A 14346-nucleotide genomic window follows, 5' to 3' on the forward strand; every position below is an offset into this window, starting at 1 on the left:
AGATAACGAACCATGGGGGATGGCCTACAAAATTATTACTAAAAGATTTGGAAGATGTCTCCCCGTTCTTACAAAAGAATGTACCGAAGCACAAATACCCAGTCTTTTTCCTCGCATGATGGTTGAGGAGAGTATCCCTACTGAGTGTGACAGTAGACGATTTGCCTTAAGTGAGCTGCAATGTGCTGGGGGCATGTTGGCCGTTAAGAAAAGTCCAGGACCGGACAAGATTCCAGCGGCAATCATCAAGAGCCTTATTAAAAAAGCGCCATGGGAAATGCTTGAGGTGGCCAGCCACGGGCTGATTAATAAATCTTTCCCGGAGTGTTGGAAGGAGGCTAGGGTTGTCTTCTTGCCGAAGAACACAGGTAATGGGGGACAACTGACCTTCAGACCTTTGAGCCTTCTCAACACGATGGGGAAGGTTGTCGAAAAAATGCTGGCTGGCCGCATTGTGCAGGAGGTGGAGGAGGGTGCTGGAATTAGTGCAAATCAATATGGTTTTTGGAGAGGTAGATCCACCGTACATGCTATCAACAGAGTAGTGAACTGGGCTGATGAAGCTAGAAGCGGCACTAGGCGGACGAGAAGTATTCCTCTACTTGTTTCTCTTGATGTAAAGAATGCATTTGGATCCATCGCATGGAAACATATAAATACAGCACTGGTAGAGAAAGGAATTAGTCCATACTTGTGGAGACAGGTAGAGGAGTATCTCAGAGATTGAAGGTGTGCAGTCAGTGCACAAGAAGAAGAGGTACTTTTTAGCATGTGCAGTGGTGTGCCACAAGGCTCAGTGCTCGGTCCACTGTTATGGGTCCTGGCCTTTGATGGAGTCCTCCAGCAGACATACCCTGAAGGGGTTCAGCTTTTGGCTTACGCTGACGACTTGGCAGTACTCATTCAGGCCAAAACAATTGATGAGGTAAAAGATAAGGCAAATTCAGCACTCGAAATAGTTGGTAGATGGCTGCATTCAAGAGGACTACAGCTCTCGGTGGATAAGTGCAAATATATCAAATTTACCGGTAGAAGGGTGTTGGAACCAGTGGATATATATATAGAAGGTAATAACATTGCTGAAGTTCAGGTATTGAGATACTTGGGAGTTACTCTGCAAAGAAATTGTTGTTTCACTGAACATGTGTTGAACGTCTGTCATAGCGCAGAGAAAACGATTAAAAGCTTGAACGTTATTATTTCAAAGCACAGAGCACAGCTCCTAGGGTATCGAAAAGGAGACTACTTGTGACAACCGTAGTCTCATCGATTTTGTATGTGGTTCCTGCATGGTGGCCTGCTATGACTATTAACAGGAACAAGGACAAATTAAAAAAGATACACAGGAAGGTATTGCTTGGAGTAGCATCCGCTTACAGAACGGTCTCGTGGCCCTCTGTGTGCTTTCTGGTGTGCCCACTATTGATCTCATTGCTAGACACAGGGTTGAGAGGTTTTTAGGACGTGTGGATAATGAAGTCAGACAAGATATTAAAAATATATGGCAGGAAAGATGGCTGCAGGCTGGGGTAGCCAGATGGACCAGATCCTTGATCCCTGATATAGTTAGATGGACAGGTGACGCCACGGAGAAATAGATTACCACGTCACACAGTTGTTAACTGGCCATGGGTGCTTTAATGAATACTTCCACAAAGTTGGCAAAAGAGATCAACCTATGTGCATGTATTGTAACGAACGTGACGATGTAGAGCATACTTTCCTGAATTGCCAAAAATGGCAAATGCTAAGATACAATGCTGGTATTGACGGAAAGACTCCGAGAGAGATAATAGATCATATGCTCAGTAGGGTAGAGAATTGGAGAAAGGTTGTAGAGTTCATAAGGTCAGTTCTTAAACAAAAAATTATAGATGAAAGGAATATGGGTTTTTAGATTGTGGTTTGGGTGGACAGCCTCAGCGGTGAGAGCCAGCATGCTGAGGTGTGCTGGTTTCGATGAGCCGCTGAAGACTCCTTGGGTTGACTGTTAGGTTTTCTTAACTAAGTTAAAAAAGGGAAAAAAAATCTCAACTGATAGGCCTGACCTGCCATGCCGGTATATAGCCGGTAGGTGGGGAGGGCCTATTAGAGTAACGGACACTCCCCTGGGTGGCGTAATACCATCAAGTCGGTCCGGCCCAGGGGAGTAGAGAAGTTAAAAAAAAAAAAGTTGGTAAATACATATGCATTTCCCCAAGAAAAACTACAAAGGGAGAACCATATCCTTTCCTTCTCCCAGAAAAACGAAACAAAGCAGATAATTCTTTATAACTTAAAAAATCTGTTACTTTTCTTTTAAATACAAAAGATAAATAAAGCACTATTTCATCCCTCCAAGAAAAATAAAATAAAAATAAAACTACAAGAAGACTATTGGATGTGCCTAATAATCAAATGTTCAGACTAGTTGTCTTCTATACAGTGTGGTCATTTTTACACAACAGTTTTATCTAATCTAGCTCATTCAAGTATTTCATCAACTCATCCTGTTCCAAAAGAAGTATATTGAACCATACCGTCCTACCTGAGATCAAATACAAACATCTACCAGTAAAGTATAACAAATCTGTTTCGAAGTAAACAGATATTATAGGGTAGTATTAGCGTAGACTAAACAATTTAAAAAATATTTTTGAATACTCTCCAAGTCCTTTTGACTTCTGGTAGTTCTAGATATCGCTTCATATCAGTTTTGATTGCAGCGTTAGATTGCCATATTTTCTGAGTATTACTTAAAATTAGTCCCTTCCAGATGCTTATTAAAACAAATTTCATGGCTGTCAGTTTTTATCGTAAATATGGGTACATCAACAAAGGTGTAAATATAACTTCTAAATATTTGCATCTATTTACAGTTAATCTGTTCTATTTACAATTATCTGTTTACAACTTTATACAAAAGAAATAGTTTTACACTTGCCACTGTAAAACTATTTCTTTCTATTTCCTGTTTAGCCTCCGAGAATCACCGTTCAGGTATTACTTCAGAGGATGAATGAGGATGATATGTATGACTGTAAATAGTCTCACTTCTACCATTCCTGAGATGTATGGTTAATTGAATCCCAACCACCAAAGAACACTGGTATCCACGATCTAGTATTCAAATCCATATTAAAGTAACTGCTTTTACTAGGACTTGAATGCTGGAACTCTCGACTTCCAAATCAGCTGATTTCAGAAGACGCATTCACCGCTAGACCAACCTGGTGGGTTACTGTAAAACTATGTACAGTTAATTTTCCTTACTGTTCAAAACTCTTCTCTCACATAATGATTCTAGATTTGGGATTAAATCCCTCTTGTCACAGTACTCCTTGATCTTACCTATCATCTTTTGTAGACATTTTGAAACAATTGCAAGAACCAAGCCATCTGCATATAGCAGAATCTTAATATTAATATTATCTGTTCATAGACCTTCCCTGATCTCATTATGAAGATTATTAATGAACAGAGCAAATAACAAAGAAAGTAGGCAGTGATGAGAAAGGAATGATTAAGGTCTCTGTTACACCATGCGAATGGTTTGATTATATAAATTCATCAAAACTGTTATGAATTTATCACTTAAACCTACATTATACAATTTATAAAACAATGCCTGCCTGCCTAACCTTAAAAAAGCTGCTTTGAAGTCAATAAAAAAACAATAAACTTTTTTCCACATTTCCTTACCTTTAAATTAGATTGTACAGATTAAAAATATTATTTGTTGCTGAATATCCTATGGTGTGTTACTTCATAATTAAAAAGGAACTGCCCCAGAATTTGCTTGAACAGATCAAGGGAAACTAGATAAAATTTTTATTAGAGTAGCATCACAAAATACACAGTTAATTATAAGAAAAAAAAGCTAAGTTGTTAAAGTCCATATTTATACTTAATTAATAAAATAAGTACAAGAAAATTTAAATGGATCAGTCAGTTTTTAAAAAATCTTTTAATTTTATTTTAAATAAATTGGTGGAAAGATCTTTTAAATGAAATATGGAAGGAAGTTTATTAAAAATAACAATATTAACATGATAAGGCTGTTATTGAATGTCAAAGTATTTTGGTTAGTAGCATGAAAACAGTCCATTTTTGGATGGATATTATGGATTATTTATTTTCTTACTTTAATAGGGATCAGTGACTTATTTTTACAAAAGTAAAAGAAAAATATTCAAGCATTGTTGACAGGTTTTTATTTTCAGTTAGGTTATAATTTAATTGTTGATTCTGCTGTGATGATTGAAGTGAAATTTCTTTAATGATACTTTACCGTGGTATTTTTTTTGAAATACTGTATTTTTAATTTTAAATATTTGAAGTAATAAAAAAGTGGTTGTCAGTCTGTTCAATATAATGTTAATAATAAGCTATTTCTACCGAGGATGGAACGACAATATTGAAGAGATGATGTGATTTCTCAATATTTTTCAGCTAGGCTTTCATATCAAAATAGATGGATGTAATGGGGGATACATTCTTCTTTAATTATACTTGATGATGGTGTGTGAATATAAATGCAGTATAATGCAATGGTATGCAGTACTATCGTGTAGAAATAAAACTTTGTTTTTTTTTTGCAGGCATATTACCGGCAAGGCGTAGCATTGCAGTGCCTGGGCAGGCATGGTGATGCTTTGGCAGCTTTCAGCTCAGGCCTAGCCCAGGAACCAAAGTCTACACAGCTTTTAGCCGGATTAGTAGAAGCTTCAATCAAGTCTCCTTTACGAAGTATGTTATAAATTTCTTTGAATGTTTTTTATTTATCTATGTATATATTGTCACAAAAGTGTAATCACAATATATACACATCTATTTGTGGTTGTAGGTGATTTGTCAAACACATGATAATGTGTACTTTAACATGTCATCAAATGTACAACTAATTGGGACGTACTTGGGTATGTGGTATTTGATTATATGTAGTTATAGATTAGTAGTTGTCTTTTATGACACTGTGATTTATTATGCATTTTTTTTATTATGTAGGCTGTCACATGAAGAAATGGAAGACTGATAAAATTCATCATAGTTATTCAAAAACAAAAAAAAGGCTATTCTCTTTCAATTTTTCCACAGGCCATAATCAACAAGCAAAAATATAAAAAAATTCACATAAAAAATACAAATAAAAAATATTTCTTCATCATTTATTCTGAGAAAAATCATGGAAACATTAATGTTTGCTGTATTACTGTAAAAGATTTGCATTTTAAAAATATTTTCTATATTTTTGTATACCTGAAATTTTTTTATAGACCTCTATTTATGAAAAACATAAAAAAAATAATTTTCCATTTGATTTCTAGTCTGTGGTCAGTTACTGAACTTTAAATGTTGAAGTAACCCACATGTTGGTCTAGTGGAGAACTCATCGTAAATCAGCTGATTTCAAAGTCGAGAGTTCTAAGGTTCAGATCCTAGTAAAGGCAGTTACTTTTATAAGGATTTGAATACTAGATCATGGATAATGTGTTATTTGGTGGTTGGGTTTCAGTTAACCACACATCTCAGAAATGGTCGACCTGAGACTGTACAAGACTACACTTTATTTACATTCATATGTATTCTCATTCATCCTCTGAAGTAATACCTGGACTACGATGGTTCCGAAGGGTAAACAGAAAAAAGAAAAAAATTTCTGAAGAAACTTAGTATATTAATTACATTTATTTTTCCAAGGTACTACATAACCCTTTCAATGTAGTTTTTTATAACCTTAATTTTCCTTTCACAACTGACATAAAAATGGAATGTATTAATTAAATCTTGAATAAATCAAGATTCTTGGCCCAATTGGCTTTGGAATAGAAATGATCTATTGACTTGTAGTTAAATAATTTAATAATTTACTCAAAGAATTGTTTAGATTGCTTCTTATTTTGTTTTCTTTGATCAAGGATTAATTTTTTTTGGAGGATCTGCAAAACATAACTTAACTGCATTGCCTGCTATGTAACATCCTAAATTAAAAAAAGGATAGGAAAGCAGCATAAAATCCATATTTCCAAATCCTTGTTTAATGAATCAGTTTCTATAATCGCACACTTAAACTAACATTGGATGCAGCTTTCCTTCTAGTACATTACTACCATTTTTTTTCTTTTGGCAGTTAATGTTTGTAATTTTAAAAACAATATTTAAATAAATTCATTTTGTGTCAAAGAAGAGCTTGAGTGGATTAGTTTATTCTGAATTTCTTGTTTACTTTTTTAATTACAAAAATTTTATAGCTGATTAATTTTTACAGATGCGCTGGAACCGACATTTCATCAGTTAGAAGCTATGAAATTAGATAAGTCTCCATTTGTGATAATATCTGTTGTTGGACAAGAGTTGCTTGGTGCTGGTCAATATGCAGCAGCTGTTGTTGTTCTTGAAGCTGCTTTAAGGATTGGAACTTGCAGTTTAAAATTACGTGGCTCTGTATTTTCAGCACTTTCATCTGCTTATTGGGCTCTTAACTCACTAGATAAGGTTTGTAAATGAAATAATTATCTTTAAAATATGAATGGAAACACATACACACAGTGTGGCCATGCATATGCACACCCACAAAAGACAAGTTTCTAAATGTTTAGTAAAATCTAAACAAACAACAGATAGTTGTAGCTTTAATATGCAGATAGTAATCTTTAAACTAAAGTAAGTACATTAACCAGTTAAATGAATCTCTTTTTGTCTAAGTAGAATAACAAGTATTTATTTATACATTTTTATATACATAAAAACATTTACTACTTTTTAGTTTAAGTTTTGTATTTAGATTTTTTTAAAAAGAATCACAATTAGTGTTTTGGCTATTGGGTATTTTTAATTTGATGGATCTAAGGGAAAAACCATTATTTGATGGTTGAAAATTTTTGAAAATTAAAATAATTCAACATATTGACTATTGTGCTAGTTAAATTCAGAAAACAACTTAACCACTAAAGTAACAGAAAAACTTTAAAAAAAAACTAATACCAGTAGTCCACTTTTTCAGGATCCTGCATCATCATTCAGTACATAATTCTATAATTTCATCAGCAAATAACAAAAAAGAAATAAAAACTTAAAAAAATTATAAAACATAAAACACTAAAAACCACAAAATTTATAACAAACAACTCAACTGCCATTACTAATTCCAGTAAGTTTTCATTTTTAGTTCAGCACAACAGAAGTAAAAATCACATTCTATTTATATCCCACATTTGTTGTATCATTTTTTATAATCATACCAGCACTTTCCATTTATTCTCATGTAAAATCACAGCAAACATTTTATTAATAACAAACAACTGTAATTATGTAAAAAACCTAATTATATAATAAATAACCTACCATACTTAGTTAATAACAGTAAAAATGATCAATAAAAATTCTAACAAAAGCAGTTCAGTTTTAAATGATGCATAAGTTATAATGAACACTCTTTGTTATACTAAACAACATAACCATACTTTGTTATTACTACAGTGAGAACTTTTAAAAAGTAACTAAAAAAACATTCTGAGAAAAATGTCATTTTATATGCAGAGATTACATTTTTATGTAGAAAGTATTATTAGTTTTTAATCAGAAAGGGAATAAATTCATTTTAAGGAAATAGAAACAAAAATCAGAAAAACAAAAATAAAACAAGATATAGAAACATTTTAAAATGTAAACTGTCTAATGACAGTTTTCCAGTCATCAATAGTCATCTTGTTCTTTTTTGGCGTCAGGTTCTGTCAGTCTGTCTTCAATACTACCCAGTGTTGAAGTCGTTCTAAAATTTGTGGTATCCTGTTGGAATTATGTGATCATTGCAGAGCTGTAACAAGTCATTTTTCTTATGTTTCAAAATAAAAAGCTTATGCTCATAAGGAGAAATCAAATTTCTTGAAAGGCTGTGACTCTTTTTTCCTTTCGAAATCAATTTTTCAAATTCCTTATTGTAACTTGTTTTTACAAACACATCGGTAATTTCTGGTTTTCTATATTGAAACCATTCAGTCATTAATTGAGAATAGCTCAACCTTTTTGTTGCTCTGCCTTTTTTTTTCATTATTTTCAGGTATGGATAAAATTTCTTCTTTGGAAGATTTATTTTTCATTATTTTACCTTTTCAGACATCTTTCTCTTACTTTCTCTCTCTTTTTGTTCATTAACAATTAAAAAGTTATTAGGATTGAAAAGTAAAAAATTGTCATGCAATAGTTTGTTAACTTCAAAAGGATTAGGTTTATCTTGAGACAAACAGATTATCCCCAAGCCTAATCTTCAGAAGTATAAACTGCAGTGTTATTTTTATTTTGATTTTGTTTTGGAATGTGGGAGTCACATTCCTTTTAGAAATGTTAAGGATCAAAAAAGATGTGATCTATCATTTGTAATTTTTTGTGAGTGTTTACAGCATGTACGCACAAAATACTAAAGTTACAGTTATTTGCTTGTGCACCACAGCTGTCTATCATTCTTACATGAGTAACATGAGAATGTGACATGATATATTAATAAATACATGAGAAAATGTCAAGATACTCCCCATATTCCCTTTCATTTCATCCAAAGTAAAACAAAAGACATCTATGTTTTCTAGGTTGTAAATGGTTAAATTATATATTGCAAGTTTTCTTGATTAAAAAAATGGCCCAACTGCACCTTTGGTTTTCAGAACAGCCTCCAGATTAAAGTTCAAAACTAGAACAGTATCTTTATTATCTTGTGCCATTGCCATTATCCTTGCTCCTGGGTCAATCCATTTGAAGTGTGCCAAAAAAACATAAGCTAATTGCTTGACCAGTTCAAAAAAAATTGAAACTTACCCACTAGTTTCCTACATGTTTCAGGATCTTAAAACCATTCTTTTTTTAATTTTTTATTTAAGCAGTTTACTTGTGGCGGCCATTTTTATTACAGTGTGTAACCTATTTTTGTGATTGTAAGGATTTATGGAAAATATCATAACTAAAAGCCTATTGGTCCTGGAAGGAGGAAACAATAAGCAGCAATTTATGCATGCTTTCTCAAGGTAAAAGATTGGTCTACTGGTTTGTTTACCTATCTCTCTTCTTTCTATGAGAAAATTACCAATAAAGTTGCACAACTTAAGTGTTTTTGTAGCTGTTTATGACAAATAAAAAAGTGTCTTGTGTATTGTACTAATAAAAAGTTATAACCTCAAAAATCAAGAAAAACCTGTTAAAAAAGCGATACCTTTTTGACTCACTAAATAAGTGCTCCTACGGGGTTTCTTGTCTTCGTGGCACTTTAATATTTTTATACTTATTACTATAGTTGAAATAGACTAATGTTCAAGATTTTGTGTGTGTGCGCGTGTGCACGCATTTGCAGAGGGGGTAACTGTAAGTACTAAATAGGGTTACTATTTTACTCTAACTTACAGCCTAGTTGTTTAATGTTTTTCACCCTCAGTTTATATTGATGTTACCACTGGTAAGCTTATAAAATTCCCTACTACTTTATTGAAAGTATATATATATATATATATACATAATGTTGCAGTAAACTTAAGTGAGTTGTTAAGGAAGTTTTATCCTAGCTGAATCTACAATTTATTGTATGATAATATGATATTTTTTTTGCTTGTAGGCTATCAGTTATATGCAGCAAGACCTAGCTGTTGCAAAGTCTTTGGGTGATATCTCTGGTGAGTGCCGTGCTCATGGAAATCTTGGTTCTGCATATTTCAGTAAAGGTAGTTACAAGGAAGCGTTAACCTCGCATCGTTATCAATTAGTGCTCGCTATGAAGTGTAAGGATACGCAGGCTGCAGCTTCAGCCCTAACTAGTTTAGGTAAGAGCTAAATTTGAATTTAGTTCAGTCACATATGAAATTATAAGATCATGAAGTTGACAAATGTGAGGCAGTTCCCAAAGCAATGTATGTTAGTTCACTTATGATCCTTCATTACAAGATTTAGATCTTTCCCATCTAGATATTATTCATTAATACTGTTTGTCTTGAGGTTATTTATGTCAGTCAGTTTTTCAAAATGCCTTTCATTGAAAACTCATCTTATGTAAAAGTGTGACTAGTTATTGGATTTCTGAATCAAAAAAAGACACTATTGGAAAAATCATAAATAATTTGTTAAATTATATAATGAGAGAGTAATTTATCCAAGATCTGCATCACTGTGATGTCAATTTAAAGAAGGGAGGACATTGGTTAATGAATGAAACTCTCCATACTGCTGGGAGAGCATGTCAGAAAACTGATCAAATTGGTAAGGAAAATTCCGTGAGAGTACTTCTTTATAGATTGATTTCAACTTGTTCACAAAGTTTAAGGACTATAACTACTTTTGTTTAATGAAGAAATGAAAGTGAGACCATCATCTGGCTAACATCTGTGGTTGTAACTTTTTTATGCAGAGCATATTTTGAGAATGGTGTCATGTGGAGGGGAACCCATTTAAACTGATTTGGTAATTATTTTGAAAAATAAATCTGAAGTAAACTTATTTTTTATGTAATGAAATGAAATGTTGACGTTTGTAACTGTACTTTATTTTTGGAGGTGTCATTGCACATAATACAGTAGTGAAATCATTTCCTACAATTATATATTGTCTTTTACAGTCTTAATTATGTGACTAACAGGAAAACTTATTTATCTGCTTTAAAAATTAATTTAATTTCATTTTTCTCTTTGTATGCAATCTGTGCACCAAAAAATATGTAATATTCTCAGTACTGTGTACAAATTATACTAGAAACATTAAGGTTATTTTTTAATTATATTTTATAAAAGTGACTGGATTACCTTATATAACTATATAATATTCTGATTTAAGTTAACTGCTTAACTCTCTGTAAAAACATAATATATTGTATCTTTGATTTAAGATTTATCTTTGGTAGATTGTTTATAAATATAAATGCTTCTTTAGTAAACTAATAACAATACAAATGTTGCCTATTAAAGAAAATTCTTGACCTTACTGTAAAATCGTATTTCCATCTGTATTTCTTCTTACATTTTGGAAAAATCAAATCATATTTACAAAAGATTTTCTGTCTTATTTTATTTTATATAATGAATTTTCTATGTGTGAGAGAAATGGGTCAGTATTTGAAACATTGTATATCATTTTTAAATTTAAATTCGAAAGTCAAGTATATCTAAATATTTCTCGTTTTAGGTCATGTGTATACAGCGATCGGAGATTATCCTAATGCATTAGCATCACATAAACAGTGTGTACAGTTAGTAAAACAGATGGGTGATAAACTACAAGAAGCAAGAGAAATTGGAAATGTAGGAGCTGTTTACCTAGCAATGGGGGAATTTGAGAGTGCTGTTGATTGTCATACACAACATCTCAGACTAGCTCGCCGTCTTGGAAATCAAGTAAATTATTTTATTTGTCATTACTTTTAACTGCTATATTTAAAAAATTTCAGTGAATCGGATGTAAACTCATAATAATTATGCACATGTAGATTTTGAAGGGGAAGCATTATATTTTATTTTTATACTGTTAATGAAGATTTTATAAAATTGTATCCTGCTACCTCACGAACAATTTATAAGTTAATTAAGTTTTGCTTATATTTTTATTAGCTGCTGTTAAATATGTTGTATACTATAACTTATGTGTTTCCAAAAAGTACTCATCATTATCAGAGGTTAAACAATTTTTTTTTAAATATTTAATTGTCTTCCTAGGTCAGTATGTATCTTATCTGATGTCAGAAGTCAACAGTTTGCCTTTAGTGCAGGAAAATTACTAGTGCAAGATTCAAGAAAAAATCCTCTACATCTTGCCTACTAGTTTCTGATCACCATCCCAAAAGCCCTTTCTTTGATTTTGTAGCCAACCAGCAGTTTTTCCTATGTCTAAAACCACTGATGCATCATTTTAGAAAATTATTTTAACCTCATTTGCAATATATTTTTTTTAGTAATATAGATTCCTTGGGTTATCCTAAATTAAATAAATTTTAATCTGTCAGAAACCTCATGGCGAAAATGTGATTAAAAACTATTTTGCTTGGGAAAAATTCCCAAAATATTTTCAGATTTGGACTAGAACAGTCTTCAGAATTGAAACTAAACATTTTTTTTTTACTTATTCTAAGTTATGTATACAGAATGGGTTTGAATGACTGGGACTGCTTTTATCCAGCATGGGTTGTTGCTTAAGAACTACAGCTGGTTCCAGATTAATACCTCAGTGGGTGGAATCATTTAAAATCTAATTTGAACCTCAGCCATAAGCACTTAGAATGAAAAGTGATGAGATAATACTTAATGGAATAATAGGAAACCTGCAGAAAAATTAAAATGTACACATTTGAATATTCAATTATTTATTTTTGTCATTATTTGTTTTTCAATTCACAGTGTGGGAAGATATCTTAAAGACTGTCTTGAGGTATTCTGGTTGATGAATACAAGCTATTACTGGAATAAATTACAGGATCTTTTTTGTCTAGCTATTGTTTAAACATTTAAAATAGCAACAAAATTTTAATTACGAACCAGCTGCTGCAGTAAAATTGTAAAATAAAATATTGAAATTTACTTTTCAAAAGTATGTAAAAGAAAATCTCCAAAATGGATACATGACACTTTCCTTACCCTACAATTATTTTTTTCTCTAGTAGCCAACTGTTTCAGAGAATTTTATACATATAAAAATTTATAAAAAATGTTAATATTTTTAATATAGCATTATGCTTATTAATTTAATTTAAAAAAATGTTTAGATAATTATTGTGATATTGAAAAAAACATTATCTTTAGAAATCATTTTTTGGAAAAAAAGTGGAAACTTTTCTTTTTTAAAAATATATTTCATTTTTCCTAAAAATGGCTTCCTGTTGTTTTAAAAATATGAAACAAATTTATTCAAAAGCATAATATTTATGTTTTTTCAAATTTATGAGTTTAATGAATATTTTATAGGAAACGTCTATGAATAAATAAATGAAAACAAAACAATTATATGGTAATTAATTGTAACAATCATCCATTATGACAATTTTTGCAATTATATTACTGAAAATTATTGATAGGTAAAAGAGAGAATAGACTATAACCCCTCAATTGTAAACAAATATTGTGACAATTAAGTGTGAATTAATGATCAAAATATTAACATTGTAATTGGCCCTAATTGGCTATACAACTTGTTTTCTAACAGAGCTGTTTACAAAAAAAGTAATCTCTAAAAACAATCAGCTAACATTTTACGATTAATTCCGGTTTAAACCAAGAAAGTAAATTTTATACATTTTGTAGATGATGGTTTCTGTCTTGTGGTGGAGGATCTTCACCCCATTAAATGAATCAAGTAATTTTTTTTATTAGAATAGTAAATTGTTTTTTTCTTATTTTTATGTTTTTTATTGGTTATTTGAAGTTATATGTTGTGTAAATTTTATGGTATTAAAATATTTAAACAGTTTTATTTATTATTAACAGATTGATGATTTCAGCTTTTCTCGTTGCATACAGTACCGACAGCATTATGTTAACCATCCAAAAGCAAACTACGCTGAATGTTGTTTAACGTTGTTGATCTATGGAAATTGACTTATTAAATGTAGCTGCAGATATTATTTTGATTTTACATTTTCCAAAATGCTGCTCTTTGAAATATACCAAGTTTGTGGGATCATTAGGTTGTGAATGACTAGTTAAGAATCAGATGATTGGTTACTTTTTCCAGTAATTTATATGGTTAATTCCCAAGAAATGTTATTTATTTTTCTTCATTCAGTACCTACCTGTTATGAAACAGACTTATAGAAAGGCTGTTGTTACTACAATAGTGATTTTTATGTACTTAATAAAGAGTCAAATAATGGGAACAATTATTTCTTAGGTATTACCTTAAAAAATTCTCTTTATATTGTGGATAAGTATCAGTTTTAATTATATTTACAGTATTGTATATTTTATTTTAAAATTATTTATTTTTGTACAGAAATGTTACATCAGTTGTTTTATTTTTGTTAGGTGGAAGAAGCACGTGCTTACAGTAACCTTGGATCTTCTCACCATTATAGACGCAACTTTGCTCAAGCCATTGTTTTTCATGAGAATGTTCTTCGGATAGCTCAAGAGCTTGGTGATAGAGCAGTAGAAGCTCGTGCTTTTGCAGGTCTTGGCCATGCAGCTCGCTGTGCTGGAGACTATAACCAGGTAAATTGTACTGCCAGCCTCCACGGCATGAGTGGTAGCGTCTCAGCCTTTCTTCTGGAGGTCCCAGGTTGGAATCCCAGTCAGGCATGGCATTTTCACACACTGTAAAAATTGCCATTCATCTCATCCTCTGAAATAATACCTGATGGTGGTCCTGAAGGTTAAAAAAAAAAAATAATAAAATAAATCCTTTTATAGGATA

General features: G+C 31.7%; 1 protein-coding gene across 1 annotated transcript in view; it reads left to right on the forward strand.

The window, feature by feature from the left end:
* LOC142323080 (tetratricopeptide repeat protein 28) overlaps positions 1-14346 on the forward strand; it is a 211396-nt gene that overhangs the window by 93916 nt on the left and 103134 nt on the right. The window contains exons 3-7 of the mRNA XM_075362243.1: positions 4581-4728; positions 6248-6474; positions 9578-9782; positions 11134-11342; positions 13959-14144. Coding sequence (XP_075218358.1) covers positions 4581-4728; positions 6248-6474; positions 9578-9782; positions 11134-11342; positions 13959-14144 — 975 coding nt within the window. The remainder of the gene's footprint in view (positions 1-4580; positions 4729-6247; positions 6475-9577; positions 9783-11133; positions 11343-13958; positions 14145-14346) is intronic.

Source organism: Lycorma delicatula, chromosome 4 (genome assembly GCF_047948215.1).
Source record: "Lycorma delicatula isolate Av1 chromosome 4, ASM4794821v1, whole genome shotgun sequence".
NCBI classification, from domain to species: domain Eukaryota; kingdom Metazoa; phylum Arthropoda; class Insecta; order Hemiptera; family Fulgoridae; genus Lycorma; species Lycorma delicatula.